Source organism: Lipotes vexillifer, unplaced genomic scaffold (assembly GCF_000442215.2).
Source record: "Lipotes vexillifer unplaced genomic scaffold, Lipotes_vexillifer_v1.1 scaffold1158, whole genome shotgun sequence".
Classification (NCBI taxonomy): Eukaryota; Metazoa; Chordata; class Mammalia; order Artiodactyla; family Lipotidae; genus Lipotes; species Lipotes vexillifer.
Genome location: NW_006793745.1, coordinates 1,134,053 through 1,147,324, shown reverse-complemented (window position 1 = coordinate 1,147,324; position 13,272 = coordinate 1,134,053). Strand labels below are relative to the sequence as shown.

General features: G+C 46.0%; 1 protein-coding gene across 2 annotated transcripts in view; it reads right to left on the bottom strand.

Moving 5' to 3' along the window:
- The window catches only part of REEP1 (receptor accessory protein 1), a 111,268-nt gene that overhangs the window by 27,386 nt on the left and 70,610 nt on the right, over window positions 1–13,272 (bottom strand). Inside the window, exons 3-4 of one of the 2 annotated variants that reach the window (XM_007466737.1) lie at window positions 4,748–4,868; window positions 1,921–2,034 (exon numbers count right to left, since the gene is read on the bottom strand). The exons of the other annotated variant lie outside the window; for it this stretch is intronic. Of the exons in view, the coding sequence (XP_007466799.1) occupies window positions 1,921–2,034; window positions 4,748–4,868 (235 nt within the window). The remainder of the gene's footprint in view (window positions 1–1,920; window positions 2,035–4,747; window positions 4,869–13,272) is intronic. 2 annotated transcript variants of the gene reach the window in all.

Genomic DNA, 13,272 nt, shown 5'->3' with positions numbered 1-13,272 from the left:
CAGGAAGCAGGCGTCCCTCACTACTTTAGCCCAACTAGAAAGAACTAATGAGCAGTTATTTTCTGAGGCAAGTTTCAGACTATCTAGAGTTTCCTGCAGGTCAGTTGTAAGGTGCCCGGCTGGAGGCCTAGGCTCACGGGCTTCCCCGGTGGTCAGAGGGACTGGCGGTGACTGGCTAAGATGGTATCAAGACTCAGGAGGCTCCAGCTTGAGGCAGACCTGGAAGAGGATGGCCCTACAGAATTACCATAAGAATATAATTTACACACACGGCTGAGTGGCCTGGTGACTGGTACTGAGCCACCCTGATAAATATACCACACTGATGCTCTACAACTGAGCTGAGAAAACAGCAGTAACCTATATTCCTTCAGGTGCAGAAGCAAAGAAGATGGGGTGGAGAGGGGGCCTGGGAGGCTTCTGTCGCTTTACGTGGCAAAGTTAGCCCGATGAATTCAGAATTTAGCAATTCTGAGTTCTCTTTTTTTTCAGCTTAAACACAAAAGTCTAAAACGATTGCATCTCAAACAGAAGGATCCTAGAATTCACTGCTCTTTGTAAATCCTGATACATCTCCTCCAGATACCAAAGCAGAATTTCCCCTCCAATGATACTCATTGGGATTCATCACCTTGCCAGCTACTATTGTACCTAAGGTGGACAGGGACCCTCCAGGTACCAGCGGAACACTTCACTATGGTTCTGTGTTGCAGAAGCACCTGGTCCTTCTCTGAAATAGGAATCACTCCCCTTTGGTTCTCCTGTCTCCCTACCAGCCTTTGTCTGCAGAACTCCTTGACTTTATGTGGAAGGTGCTTTTCAAACTCCCAGCCCCGTGTGCTAAGTTTTTCTCCCATAAATGCTCCTAAAGTGCCTCTCCCTGGTTCAGGGCCCAGAAAACCCAGCTCAGTCCCCTGATCCAACTGGCTATCAACACCCTCCATCCCACCATGCACCGGGAGCCCACGGAGCACGAAGACCTGTATTAATCGTCCTCTTCCAAACCCTTTCACATCTCTACCCTCTCTTTCCCCCAAACCCTCACATCGCCACCCAGGATTCACAGCTTCCCTTTGCTAATACAGCTCACCTCCCAACCATTGTATCTCTCCAGACATAAGCATAACTGCCTTTCCTCCACCCTCAGCCAACTGTAGACCCCTACTCTACCTTTGGATTGGGAGGAAGGTGTTGTCACCAGGAGACACTAGGGCAATCTGCTGAATTTGCTCTGAGAGTAAACATCTACCAATTTAATTTTTCAGGGCTGAGCACATAACGAGAAACTGACAAAAACGACAAGGAGAATGTGATGGGAGAGGAAGCTGGGAAGGAACACAGAGGGCCTTTGAACAGGGCTGGGTGGAAAAAAAGAGGGAAGTAATTGCTTATATCACAATATCCCACAAGACCAGTATTTGTTTCAAACCTCCTCTACCTCTAGTTACTGCTGCTACACATATCATTGTCCTCCACGTTTGAACCACTCAACTTATTCTAGGACCCTGGGTTCCTTCCCCTGGATCTGTGGGGCCACGTGAGCACGGAGTGCATGCACTCACTCAGGTGATAAGTATCTGCACCTGTCCATTTAGGTGACTCTCCCAGCGCACCCTAGGAAATGGCAGAGAAGGGCTCCCTCTCCTTCCCTTCTCTCTTCTCTGCGTCCAAGGATTACACTCCAAGCACTTTAGAGGTTCTTAACATGAGGCCCACAGATGAGCTTCAGGGGCTCTGGGAACCTCTCAATATTGCATAAATCATTTGTGTGTGGGGGGTGTGCAGTTTTCTGGGGGCAAGATTCACCCTTTTTCCCCTCAGATTTTCAATGGGACCCCAAAAAAGGATGAGGAACCTGATCAGTCCATAGCCTGTCTCTGGGCAAGTTACAGCCATGGTGGTCAGGTCCCAGCATGGTACCTTGGAAGCAGCCATCACCGCCGCTGTGGCCGCCACGTTCAAGCCTCGCTTCCCAAAGTGCACAAGGGCATCATAACTTCGGTCTTTTGCTTGGACCAGGCAATCATCGATTTCCTGTCAAAGGAAAACAGAGGCACACTGAGTTGGAAAGCTCAAATAAATCTCTGTTTCTTCTCCCTTCTCCTGAGCGCTGAGCTTGGGGGCTTGTGCCCAATCACTCATTCTCTCTGGCATTGCCACTAACTGGCTGCCAGACCTGGGCAAGTACTTAGCCTCTATTCACAGTTCTGTCTTCTGAAAAATGAGGACCCTGGTAGCACCTAACTTGTGGAGCAAGGTGAGGATTACATGCGATCATTCCAGGAAAGCACCTGACACAGTGGCTGGTTTCAATAACCAAGAACCATTGTCATCTTCCTTATCTCAAGGAGGTCAGGCCCCGGCAGCTCTGAAATTCTGTTATTCCATAGCTATTTCATACGATATCCAAATCCCTCCCCATGTATATAGCAATGGGAGGGATTAGGACATAGAAAGAAATAGGTGTTATTTTTGTTGACAGAGAAGATCATTTTACAGGTAACAAAATAAAAGCAGAAATTAGAAGGCATCCAGCATAATACCACAAGGTAAAGGTGAGGTGGGAAAGAGGACTGACACCTACTTCAGGGACCAAGACCAAGTAAGATATTGGTTCAGTTCAAATTTGAATCAACGTTGACTCATTCTTCTTGTTTGTTTGGTCTGGGTGGTGGTTGTCACTGTTTTAAGAAAACAGCTGTTTTGTAATAACAGGAGCTCATTGCAGAGTTCAGTCAATGACACTTGGCCTCCATCTCATTTGAAGTTCAGCACGTCGGTGCACTTCCTTCCTGCTTTGAGGTATGCAGGTGGGCAGTCAACCCCCTGCCTTGTCCTTGTTTAAGCTTCTTCAAGAAGTCACAACACTAAGTTTCCACTGCGACCCCTGGCTGACTCCAGAAGTGATTCTTGGCAGCTCTTAAGAGCCAGTCCCCTTCATTTCAACGGAAATTACACTGGCAGCTTCAGGGTAAGTCCAGCATTTGGAGAAAGGGAAGTAGGAAGAATAGAGATTTGATAACCAGGTCGAGACAGGGATTACCATTCCTCAAAATCCACCCTCTGAGACGGGAAGTGTGTCCTAGTTCCTAAACGGATTCTCAGAAACGTCTACAGTAGCCTGCTCTTCCAACCGATATACTCAAAGGCTTCCCCTGGAAGTCCAAAGTATCCAACTTTCAGAAGCAATAGAAATGAATATGTCAAGCCACCAACAGTGCTCCTAATTCATACTGTAGAATCCTACCACACAATCAGTTTAGAAAGTCATATAATATCATTAATGAATTACACAATGTTGGACCCAGTAATCCCACTCCTGAGAATTTATTCTAAGATAACAAGTCAACAGAAGGAACTATATACTATGTGTGGTGATTGTCATGGGTCACTAGGAAGACCAAGTGAAAAAGGATGCTATGCCATCATGTCTAAGATCTCAGAAGATAAATATTGCATCTGCTCATCTTTTTTGTTGTTGCCTCTTGGTTTGGAGTGGCTTTTTTTTTTCTTTAATGTAGGCTTAAAATTTTATTTTAAAGAAACGTTTCACAGACTGAATTGAACTTAAAAAAGGAGCTACCAAACAAATTAATAAGACAGAGGTCATGTTTATCTTAGTGGTCTCGGCATCTATTACTGTATGAAATCTTAAGAAAATAATGGAACAATCCATTGAAAGCGATTCCGGCAGATTAGGTTCAGTGGAGACGTTAAACAAAAAATAATTTTATAGACAGTGACATTATCTTATAAGTAGCTTAAATTTCTTTTCAAGAGGTGTAAGTTGTAATTCCTCCTTGAATCCTTAGTTATTGTTGACCCCTTCCTGCAATTTCTCCCTGTCTTATTTCTTCCATCTCTGACAACAAACCTACATTTTCATTTCAAGGATGTATCTGAAGTACTCTGAAGCGAAACAAACACAAAAGATACACAGCATGAAACAAATTATTATGACTATTCTCATTAATACTTATTGACTGATAATTACTAAAGTGCAGGTATTTCATTGGTAGCATACATTTTATCATTGAACAATAAAGCAAACATACTAGAAATTAATTATATTCCAGTCTCTGTTAGTAGCTATCTGGGTACAAGTTCAAATCATTTAATCTCTCTAGGCTTGAACTTTCCTGGTTTTTTTTTTTGTGGTACGCGGGCCTCTCACTGTTGTGGCCTCTCCCATTGCAGAGCACAGGCTCCGGACGCGCAGGCTCAGCGGCCATGGCTCACGGGCCCAGCCGCTCCGCGGCATGTGGGATCTTCCTGGACCGGGGCACGAACCCTTGTCCCCTGCATCGGCAGGCGGACTCTCTACCACTGCGCCACCAGGGAAGCCCAACTTTCCTGTTTATGTTAAGTTTTTAAAGTATTTTAATAGTCTATGTAAAAATCCTATCTGCAAAAGGAGAGGGGCTGAGCCTGATAAAAGGAAGGAAATTCAGTTTGGGGAGTTGAATTATGAGTGAATCTTTTCTGCTTTTTGTTTCAATGTATGGAAATGTTTTACAATAAATAATGATGAATAATATCCTTTTGAGAATTTCACCACTATTTCTAAACAGGTCATAAAAATAGACTTAAAAAAGAAAGATTAGAAGGAACCAATGTTGGAGGTGGGGGAATAAGAGTCAATTAAGAGCCTCTTGCAATAAAACAACCTGCCTTTTTTTTTTTTTAATCACTTCTTAAAATTTTTTCACTCGCTGGAAGGAGTGCAAGGCAGACCAACATAAATTACCTTTTCTTTTGAGGACAGCGTGGGATGTACAAACTTCCTATAGAGGAGGCTGGAGCCTTTTGTGTAGGGAGACAGCAGCCAGGCTACAAATGCTATTTTTAGTTCATAATAGAATGGAAACCTGGAGAGAGATGAGAAAATACACATTCCATTAGGTTCTCAGCAACTCCGCCCTGAGCCTTTGAAACATGAGACCTGGGGGCATAGACACCTCTCCTGCCTGCACACGGCTGCCTGGCCCCCAGATTCCCGTGAAGGTGTATGCACACACAAGCACATCCAAGGCACAAGCCCAAGGCCTCTTGAAAGCCATTTCTTTTTTTTTTTTTCCTCTTTGGCCATATGGCTCAGCTTGTGGGATCTTAGTTCCCCAACCAGGGATTGAACCTGGACCCTCAACAGTGAAAGCACTGAGTCCTAACCTACTGGCGCACCAGGGAATTCCCAAAGCCGGTTCGTGTTTTCTTTCATTGTCAAGCAAGCCAGGGACCTGGGGTCTCTCCAGCAATCACCCTATGACCGTGCTTGACAACAGCTGGAGCTTCCGTCTGAGCTCTGCTCATTTCGGTTGGAGCCGGGGCTCCTGTAGGCCCAGGTGCCACAACCAGCCGTGCCCAACTTCCCCGGTCATTCACTCGTCACTGGAGGCCAAAAAGGCACAAACACAGGATTTACAGTAGAGATTTACAGTAGGGCAGAGCTGACAAAGAATCGCCAGACTGAGAGTGAAAGCCTCCCCTCCTTGGCTATCTTCTTAGTGCCCAAAAGGCAGGGATGGGAACTCGACTCTTGCCGGGAAAGAGGATGCTACTCACCCTATTCAAATCAACAGCAGGCTGGCGGGGAGGAGGGGAAGCATCAATTAGGAGTTTGGGGTTAATATATACACACTACTATATATAAAATAGATACCAACAATGACCCACTGTATAACACAGGGAACTATACTTAACATTTTGTAATAACCCATAAGAGAAAAGAATCTGAAAAAAAAATATATATATATATATAACTGAATCACTTTGCTTACACCTGAAACAAACACATCATTGTAAATCAACTATACTGCAATTAAAAAAGTTAAATTTAATTAAAAAAACCAACAGCAGGCAAAAAGGTCTTCATCTTTTTGGTGCCAAAAGAAAGAAGAGTTCAGGGTACAGATAACATACGATTCTGAAGTTTAAAGTCCTGCGTGCCATTTGTTTATGCAGCCCATAAACACTCACCCGGCACCCATATGTGGCAGCTGGTGCTGAGCACCAAGGAGACAGTGGGAAGCAAAGAAGACCTGACCCCTGCTCTCTTGGAGCTTCCAGTCTGGCGGGAAACACAGACAAGGTTCTGGCGTCCTTGGAACTGGCAGTCCAGTCAAGGAAACAGATTGCTCAAATCATCACGATTAATATAGAATAGCAACCTGAGACAAGTGCCATCACGGGCCTCTGCTGACCCATGTGGTGCCTCTGCACGTGTGAGAAAAAGCCAACTCCTTACAGATAGAGGTTGTACTTCTGTGCAAACATAGGTGCAAGAGTCTGATTGCCCACAGTCACACCCTCACAGTGTAGGACCAACCGTAAGAGGCTGCCCGAGGCTGGGCGGGGGTGTGTGTGGGTGAACGTTAGATCCTGAGCAATCCTTCTGGGCTTCCAGAGACCCTTTATTCTTTGGCCAGCCTGCTACTGAGCCTCCTGTTCTTCAGGATTTTTCCCGTGTGCCCCATCCATGCTGACGCAGCCTTTGAAAACCTTCCTGACTCCTAACCTTCTGGCTTCACCTCCCAAATCTTCTCTTGTCAGGCTGGCAAAGCATCTCCAATGACCAATTGCGGTAGCAGACTTCACTTGGTGGTCTCCAGACCACCAAGATACCGCCCTCCCTGGCATCTCTAGACCAGGACACAGAGGGCTCCTCTGTATTCCCCTGTCCACCTTGGGTGATGGAGCTTCCTTTGAAGCGAAATCAACTATTTATAGAAGAATCACAATGGAATGGGTTTGTTCCTTGGGCAGAAAGCTGACATGAATATCCAGAGAAGAAAAAAGGAAGAGGTTACAGCCTGCTAATTCTCGACCTTTCCAGGACTTTGGTTAAAAGTAGGCTCCTTTAGAGTCTTAGTAGCAAAACTCGAATCTCAAGACTGCCTCCTACCGTTAGCAATCACTACGTTTTCTTTCAATTTCTCTCCTCAAGCTTTTTTCCTGCCCCACTTTCTACTCAAAGATAACAACTAGCTTATTGATTGATCCATTCAGTTGGGAAAATTCTATTGAAAAGCTATGAGGTGAAAGGTCTGTGCTTAGCAGTACAGGGAAACCAAAGCTAGGTTAGGCGTCCTCGCCCTTAGGGGTTTATCATCTAGCAGGAGAGTGGAAACCAACAGGTGACCCCATAATGTGCAATGTGATATGGAACAATGTCTTAGTGAGAATCAAGAGCCTTGCTTCTCTCCAAATCTCCATCTGCCGCCCACAAACATCCACTTCATAAATTCTTACTATGTACCTGGCATCAGCTCAACCTTGGTAGGCCCAAAGCAAATCTCTCAGAAGTCTCTACACATTACTCTCTGGTGGGTGAGGGCCCTCTCCCCTTTGCAGATTCAAGTGAGGAAATGAGCTTAGGACTGAGCGGGCCTCAAGTTTTAGTCTAAGCTGCCAGTGACTGTTGGTAAGGCCTGCGGGCCACCTGAGAAGGTCCCTGGGGATGCCAGCTGCCCCGTGGTATCAAAAGAAGCTGAGAGCTACTGCTGAAATCTAAAGCCTCACGCCACAGAACATAAGTGGGAAACCTCCCTACCTCTCTACCGTGGAACGAGATATCCTGGGTAGGAGTAAAGGCTGTGTATCTCAGCCAGGACAGGAAAGGAAGGCAAGAGCGTGGACGGAGGGAGGCTAGACAGACAGACAGACAGACAGACAGACAGACAGACACACACACACACACACACACACATACACACACACACACACACACGCTACAGCGGAGAAAAGAATCCTGCCCCTAAGCCACCAACATAGAAGAACAGAGGACAAGAAGAGGCACCTACTTACTTTTTAGTGTATTGTTTCAATTTTATTTTGTCATGTGTATGTAGTATTTTATAGCTTTTTAAAAATTAAATGAAATCACTTACAGTATGAGATGGGAGGAGAGAGAGATGTACTCCACACCTGTGCCTCATTGGGATTGGCAACGCCCCAAGGTGAGCTTCCTTCTCAGAAGGCTGCTTAGAGGTGCTGACTCTGACTAAACCACCCAGCACCCACATGAAATTGCACACAGAAGGTTCTACAAATATATGGAGATGGTGGAGACACCTCCTCGACCAGCCTCCGGGGAGCTGCCTCCCCTCCCCCGGTCCTAGACATATTCAAGCAGGTCCCCAGCGGCCTTGTTTGTACTAAGTGACCTCTAGGTCACAGCTGACCTCTGGGCCAATCAGCTTGTCCACACCCTTGGAAAGTGACATTTGGAACTGGGAGGTCCTCACCATGGGCATAACCAGTGCTGACAGGAGTGATGGGCAGCTGAGGGACCGAAGGCAAGTCCCTGAGCTTCAGAGCTGGGGTCCCCAAGGTGGCCGGCTTCTCTCCTTCCAGTTCTTAGTTGTTCAGCTTTCCTTCCATTCCATGATTTACTCCAGGATCTACCAACAAAGTCTCACTGTTTTCTCTTCTTTTCCTTAAGTTAGTTAGAGGTGGTCTCTGTTGCTTGCTAGAATGGATCCGGGGCCTCAATAACCTGTGGCCCATGGGCCAAATCCATGGTGACACTCTATGTTAGTAAATAAAGTTTTACTGGAATACAGCCATGCCCACTCATTTACATACTGTCTATGGCTGCTTTCATGCTACAATGGTAGAGTTGAGCACTTGTGATAAAGACTGTATGGCTCTCAAGACCTAAACTGTTTACTATCTGGACCTCTACAGAAAGAGTTTGCTGATGCCTGGGTTAAAAGTCTCAGCCTCCCACCTCAAGACCCAGTGTTTCGAATGCTGAAGTGCATGTTATGTCTACTGCCTCTGGAATCATCACACCAGGACCAGGCTCTTGCCATGCATCACAAGAGCCTCCACGTTGGGCTACGCAGATTCTGTGTTTCCCAGACGCCTTGGGGTATCTTGACTCTACCAACACAATCACCACCAACCAAGTCAACTCCCAGCCATTGTACCGCCATCCCAGCCTTCATTCAAGAAGTGAAGGACCCTGCACATTCCGTAAGGATAAGCCCTTGAACTGCCCTGACCTTGAGGATGTGTTTGAGGAGAAAAGGCCAGGTGCAACCATCACATCCAAGGCATACGCACAGCACTGGGGTGCATGGGGCAGGTGTAATCTCTCTATCCTCCCAATGTAACACCTTCACACTTGAAGGGGTAAGGGTTTTCGAAGAGGGTTGGGCAAGTGACAAAACTGTCAAAAACACATACAATTAATGTGTATAGAAAATTTCTGGAAGAAAACACAACTAACTTTTTTTTTTTTTTGGCCTTGCAGCTTGCGAGATCTTAGTTCCCCGACGAGGGATTGAACCCATGCCCTCAGCAGTCACAGCATAGAGCCCAAGCTACTGGAGCACCAGGGAATTCCCAAAACACAACTAACTTTTTAAAATGTATTTATTTTTGGCTGCATTGGGTCATCGTCGCTGCACACAGGCTTTCTCTAGCTGTGGCGAACGGGGGCTACTCTTTGTTGCGGTGCGCAGGCTTCTCATTGCGGTGGCTTCTCTTGTTGTGGAGCACGGGCTCTAGGCATGCGGGCTCAGTAGTTGTGGCTTGCAGGCTCTAGAGCGCAGTCTCAGTAGTTGTAGTACACAAGCTTAGTTACTCCGTTGCATGTGGGATCTTCCCAGACCAGGGATTGAACCCATGTCCCCTCCAGTGGCAGGTGGATTCTTATCCACTGCACCACCAGGGAAGTCCTGAAAACACAACTAACTTTTTTTTTTTTTTTTTGCAGTACGCAGGCCTCTCACTGCTGTGGCCTCTCCCGCTGCGGAGCACAGGCTCCAGACGCGCAGGCCCAGCGGCCATGGCTCACGGGCCCAGCCGCTCCGCGGCACGTGGGATCCTCCCGGACCGGGGCACGAACCCGTGTCCCCTGCATCGGCAGGCGGACTCTCAACCACTGCGCCACCAGGGAAGCCCACAACTAACTTTTAACAATGGTACTTCTGGGGAGGGAGCTGAGAGCCTGTGGGAGGAGGGACTTACTTTTCAGTGTATTGTTTCAATTTTATTTTGTCATGTGTATGTAGTATTTTATAGTTTTTTAAAAATTAAATGAAATCACACATATTGTGAAAAAAGCCACCATTCTATCTCTTCTGTGACCGTACACAATTTCTGTTTTCATCAACACAGGAAGTTTTTAAAAGTTACCAATGAAGAGGGAACTGCCCTGGCGGAGGGGTGGAGAGAGCAGGATGGGGATGAGTGAAGAGTGACAGGAAGACTATACACATGAGGGGCGATCTCCAGTCCCGGAAGTAAACAAAAGTTAAAGATGCTTCTAGGAAGCCAGAAGGTGCAGGACTACCCCGCCCCCCTTTCAATTATAAACAGAGCTTAGAGCAGCTGAGTTGGTGTCCATTCCCTGGAAGGGAAAGATGGCCCTGTGTCTGATGGTCTATCCTGTGTCCATTCCCAGGGTGAGAGGGAGGATGGAGAGCAAGGACTCTCCTAGAAGGAGACCGTGATCTGTAATACCTGGAGGTTGGCAGGAAAAGAGAAAGCAGGCTGAGGGTGTGTCCAGGCTGTGAGCTGAGGCAGGCAGGGAAGGGCCCCAACGAACCATTCCCTGCAGAAGCAGAGCCCATGGTGCCAGGAGAGAGGCAAGGGACCCTCGCTTTCCACCCACAAACTGCATGGACAGCGCCAGTTCAGAGGGACTAACGAGGGACCAGATGAGGCCTCCACATGGGTCAGGAAGAGAGGGGGATCCTACCCATATCTGTGCACATGCTCCAAATACCCTAGTTATCAGATGCCTTCCTGTGGCATGCAGCACATGACCCTGATCCTATGGCCTTCCTCCCCATGTTACCCACAAATATGTTACCTTATGTAGCAAAGGGATTCTACAGATGTAACTACAGGGTAACTAATCAGCTGATTTTAAGATAAGGAGATTATACTTGATTACTGAGGTGGGTCTAATCTAATTACCTGAGACTTTAAAAGCAAATGCAGAGATCTTTCTCTGGCTGGTAACAGAAGAAGATGGAGATGATGTGCCATTGTTGGCTTGAAGATGACAGGGTGGCACACGTCAAGGAAATGGGGACCTCAGTCCTACAGCCACAAGGAACTGAATTCTGCCAACAACCTGAATGAGCCTGGAAGTGGAATCTCCCCAGAGCCTCCAGATAAGAGCCTAGGCTGACCCACACCCTGGTTTTGGCCTTGTGAGTTCCTCAGCAGAGTTCTCAGTTGACTCCCCCTGGACTTCTAACTCACAGAAACTGTGAAATAATAAATCTGTATTGTTTTAAGCTGCTAAATTTGTGGTAATCTGTTACTGCAGCAACAGAAAAGTAATACACTGGGACTTCCCTGGTGGTCCAGTGGTTAAGAATCCACCTTCCAATGCAGGGGATGTGGCTTCGATCCCTGGTCGTGGGATTAAGATCCCACATGCTGCGGGGCAACTAAGCCGGCGCACCACAACTACTGAGCCCACGCACCACAAACTACAGAGCCCACACACCACAACTAGAGAGAAGCCCACACGCCACAGCGAAAGATCCCACATGCTGCAATGAAGATCCCGCAACCAAGACCCGACGCAGCCAAAAATAAATAAATAAACAAAAATTTAATTAAAAAAAAAAGAAAAGTAATACATCTCCCCAAATCAAAATCAAATCAATCCCAGAAACAGTTGTTGAGCACTTATTAGGCATGAGACTAAAATTCCAGGGCCATGGGTGAAATATATTCCAGCTACCAGGGAGCAGCATATCCATCATCAGGCAGGATTTCCACCCAGGAAAGAGCAGAAAGGCTGAAATGCCTGAAACCCCCAGGAAAGAGCTCATGAGACTAACGCTCTCCCCGCTTTGTTCATGATAAGGGACGGGAGGACGGCAGGAGGCCACCTGGCACCAGACAGAAGGAGGGGAGCATTAAGAAGGCTGCACGACATGAAGTGCTGGCCATGCTCTTTAATCGACTATACAATCCTCACTGGGTCTGGCCTGTTCTCCTCATCTCTGCACAACAGACAGGAACCTCCCCACTGTAGCTCTGCACAAAATGAGGTCCACCTCCTAGTGCCAGCCTCTGGGGTCTGGGGAAGACAAAAAAAATGGCTCAGCAGAGTTCCGTCTCCAGTCCTGGAGACTCAGCCCCGCCTTCAGTCTGTTGTTTATCTGGGCACAGGACAGGGAAGAGTGGCACAAGCATATTGAATTAGGTAATCCAGATTCCTTCCTTCCAGCTTAAGGCCATTAATAGCTGAGACATCTATCTCTCCCAGTAGAGATGAAAGCCAGGCTCCTTCAGGGGAAAAACTACACACTGAGGTCATTAAGGCCACTGACCCAAGACAGGATTCAGTGAACTGGTGTTCAGAGAAGTGGATGTCTTTGATATAGGACATCCCAGAGGGTAAGTCCAGGCTAATCCTTTCTGGGGTAAGAACTTTTTTTTCCCCAAATGGAAATATCTTTATTGTTTTCCCTAATGAAACCTGATCATGGTAAAACATTCATACAACACAGCAAATGTGAAACTGACCCCATGACCCCAAGCTGCGGAAATAACCTTTGCTAACAGCCTAGTATTTTCCACACTATTTTTAGTACACATTCACATGTGCACAAACTCAGACCCTTTAGATACAAACAGGATACTGTATATTATTCACAGCCTCTTTCAGCTAAGACACAATATATGAATACAAACACCTAGCTTATGATTTTCACTTGGTCCATTGCTGTAATAGCTGCATTGTTCATGAGAGAGAAAAAGCTGTCCATCGAAAGGGGACTGATTAAATAAATTATGATCCATCTATACCATGAAATTCTATGTGGCCTTTAAAAAAGTAGGTAGATCTATTTATGTTTACGTCGAAGTATTTCAAAAATAAATTTAAGAAACAAAGTGAGAACTGTTAGGTATACTACAGTACTATTGTTTTAACAAAAGGAAAAGTATGTGTATATGTGTGTACGTATACACATGCATACATTTTTTAAAAGTATATACAATTGTGAAAAGCAGTAATGGTGAGAGTGAATGGTGTAGGGGAGAAACTTAGTTTTATGAGAGAAACTTAGTTTTATTGCACACTTTTGTGTACTGTTTTTCTCCTTTTTTTTTTAACATAAGAATGCTTCTTCACCAACTCCATTAATTGAGGAATTGTGTTTATCTTGCCCATCATTATATCATTGTAAGAACAATACCTGCTCTTATATGGTCATTCAATAAATATTTACTTGAAGAACAATTTTACAGACTAATTGAGTTGAAATGTTCCAGTTAGCATTCCTGCACCTGCTT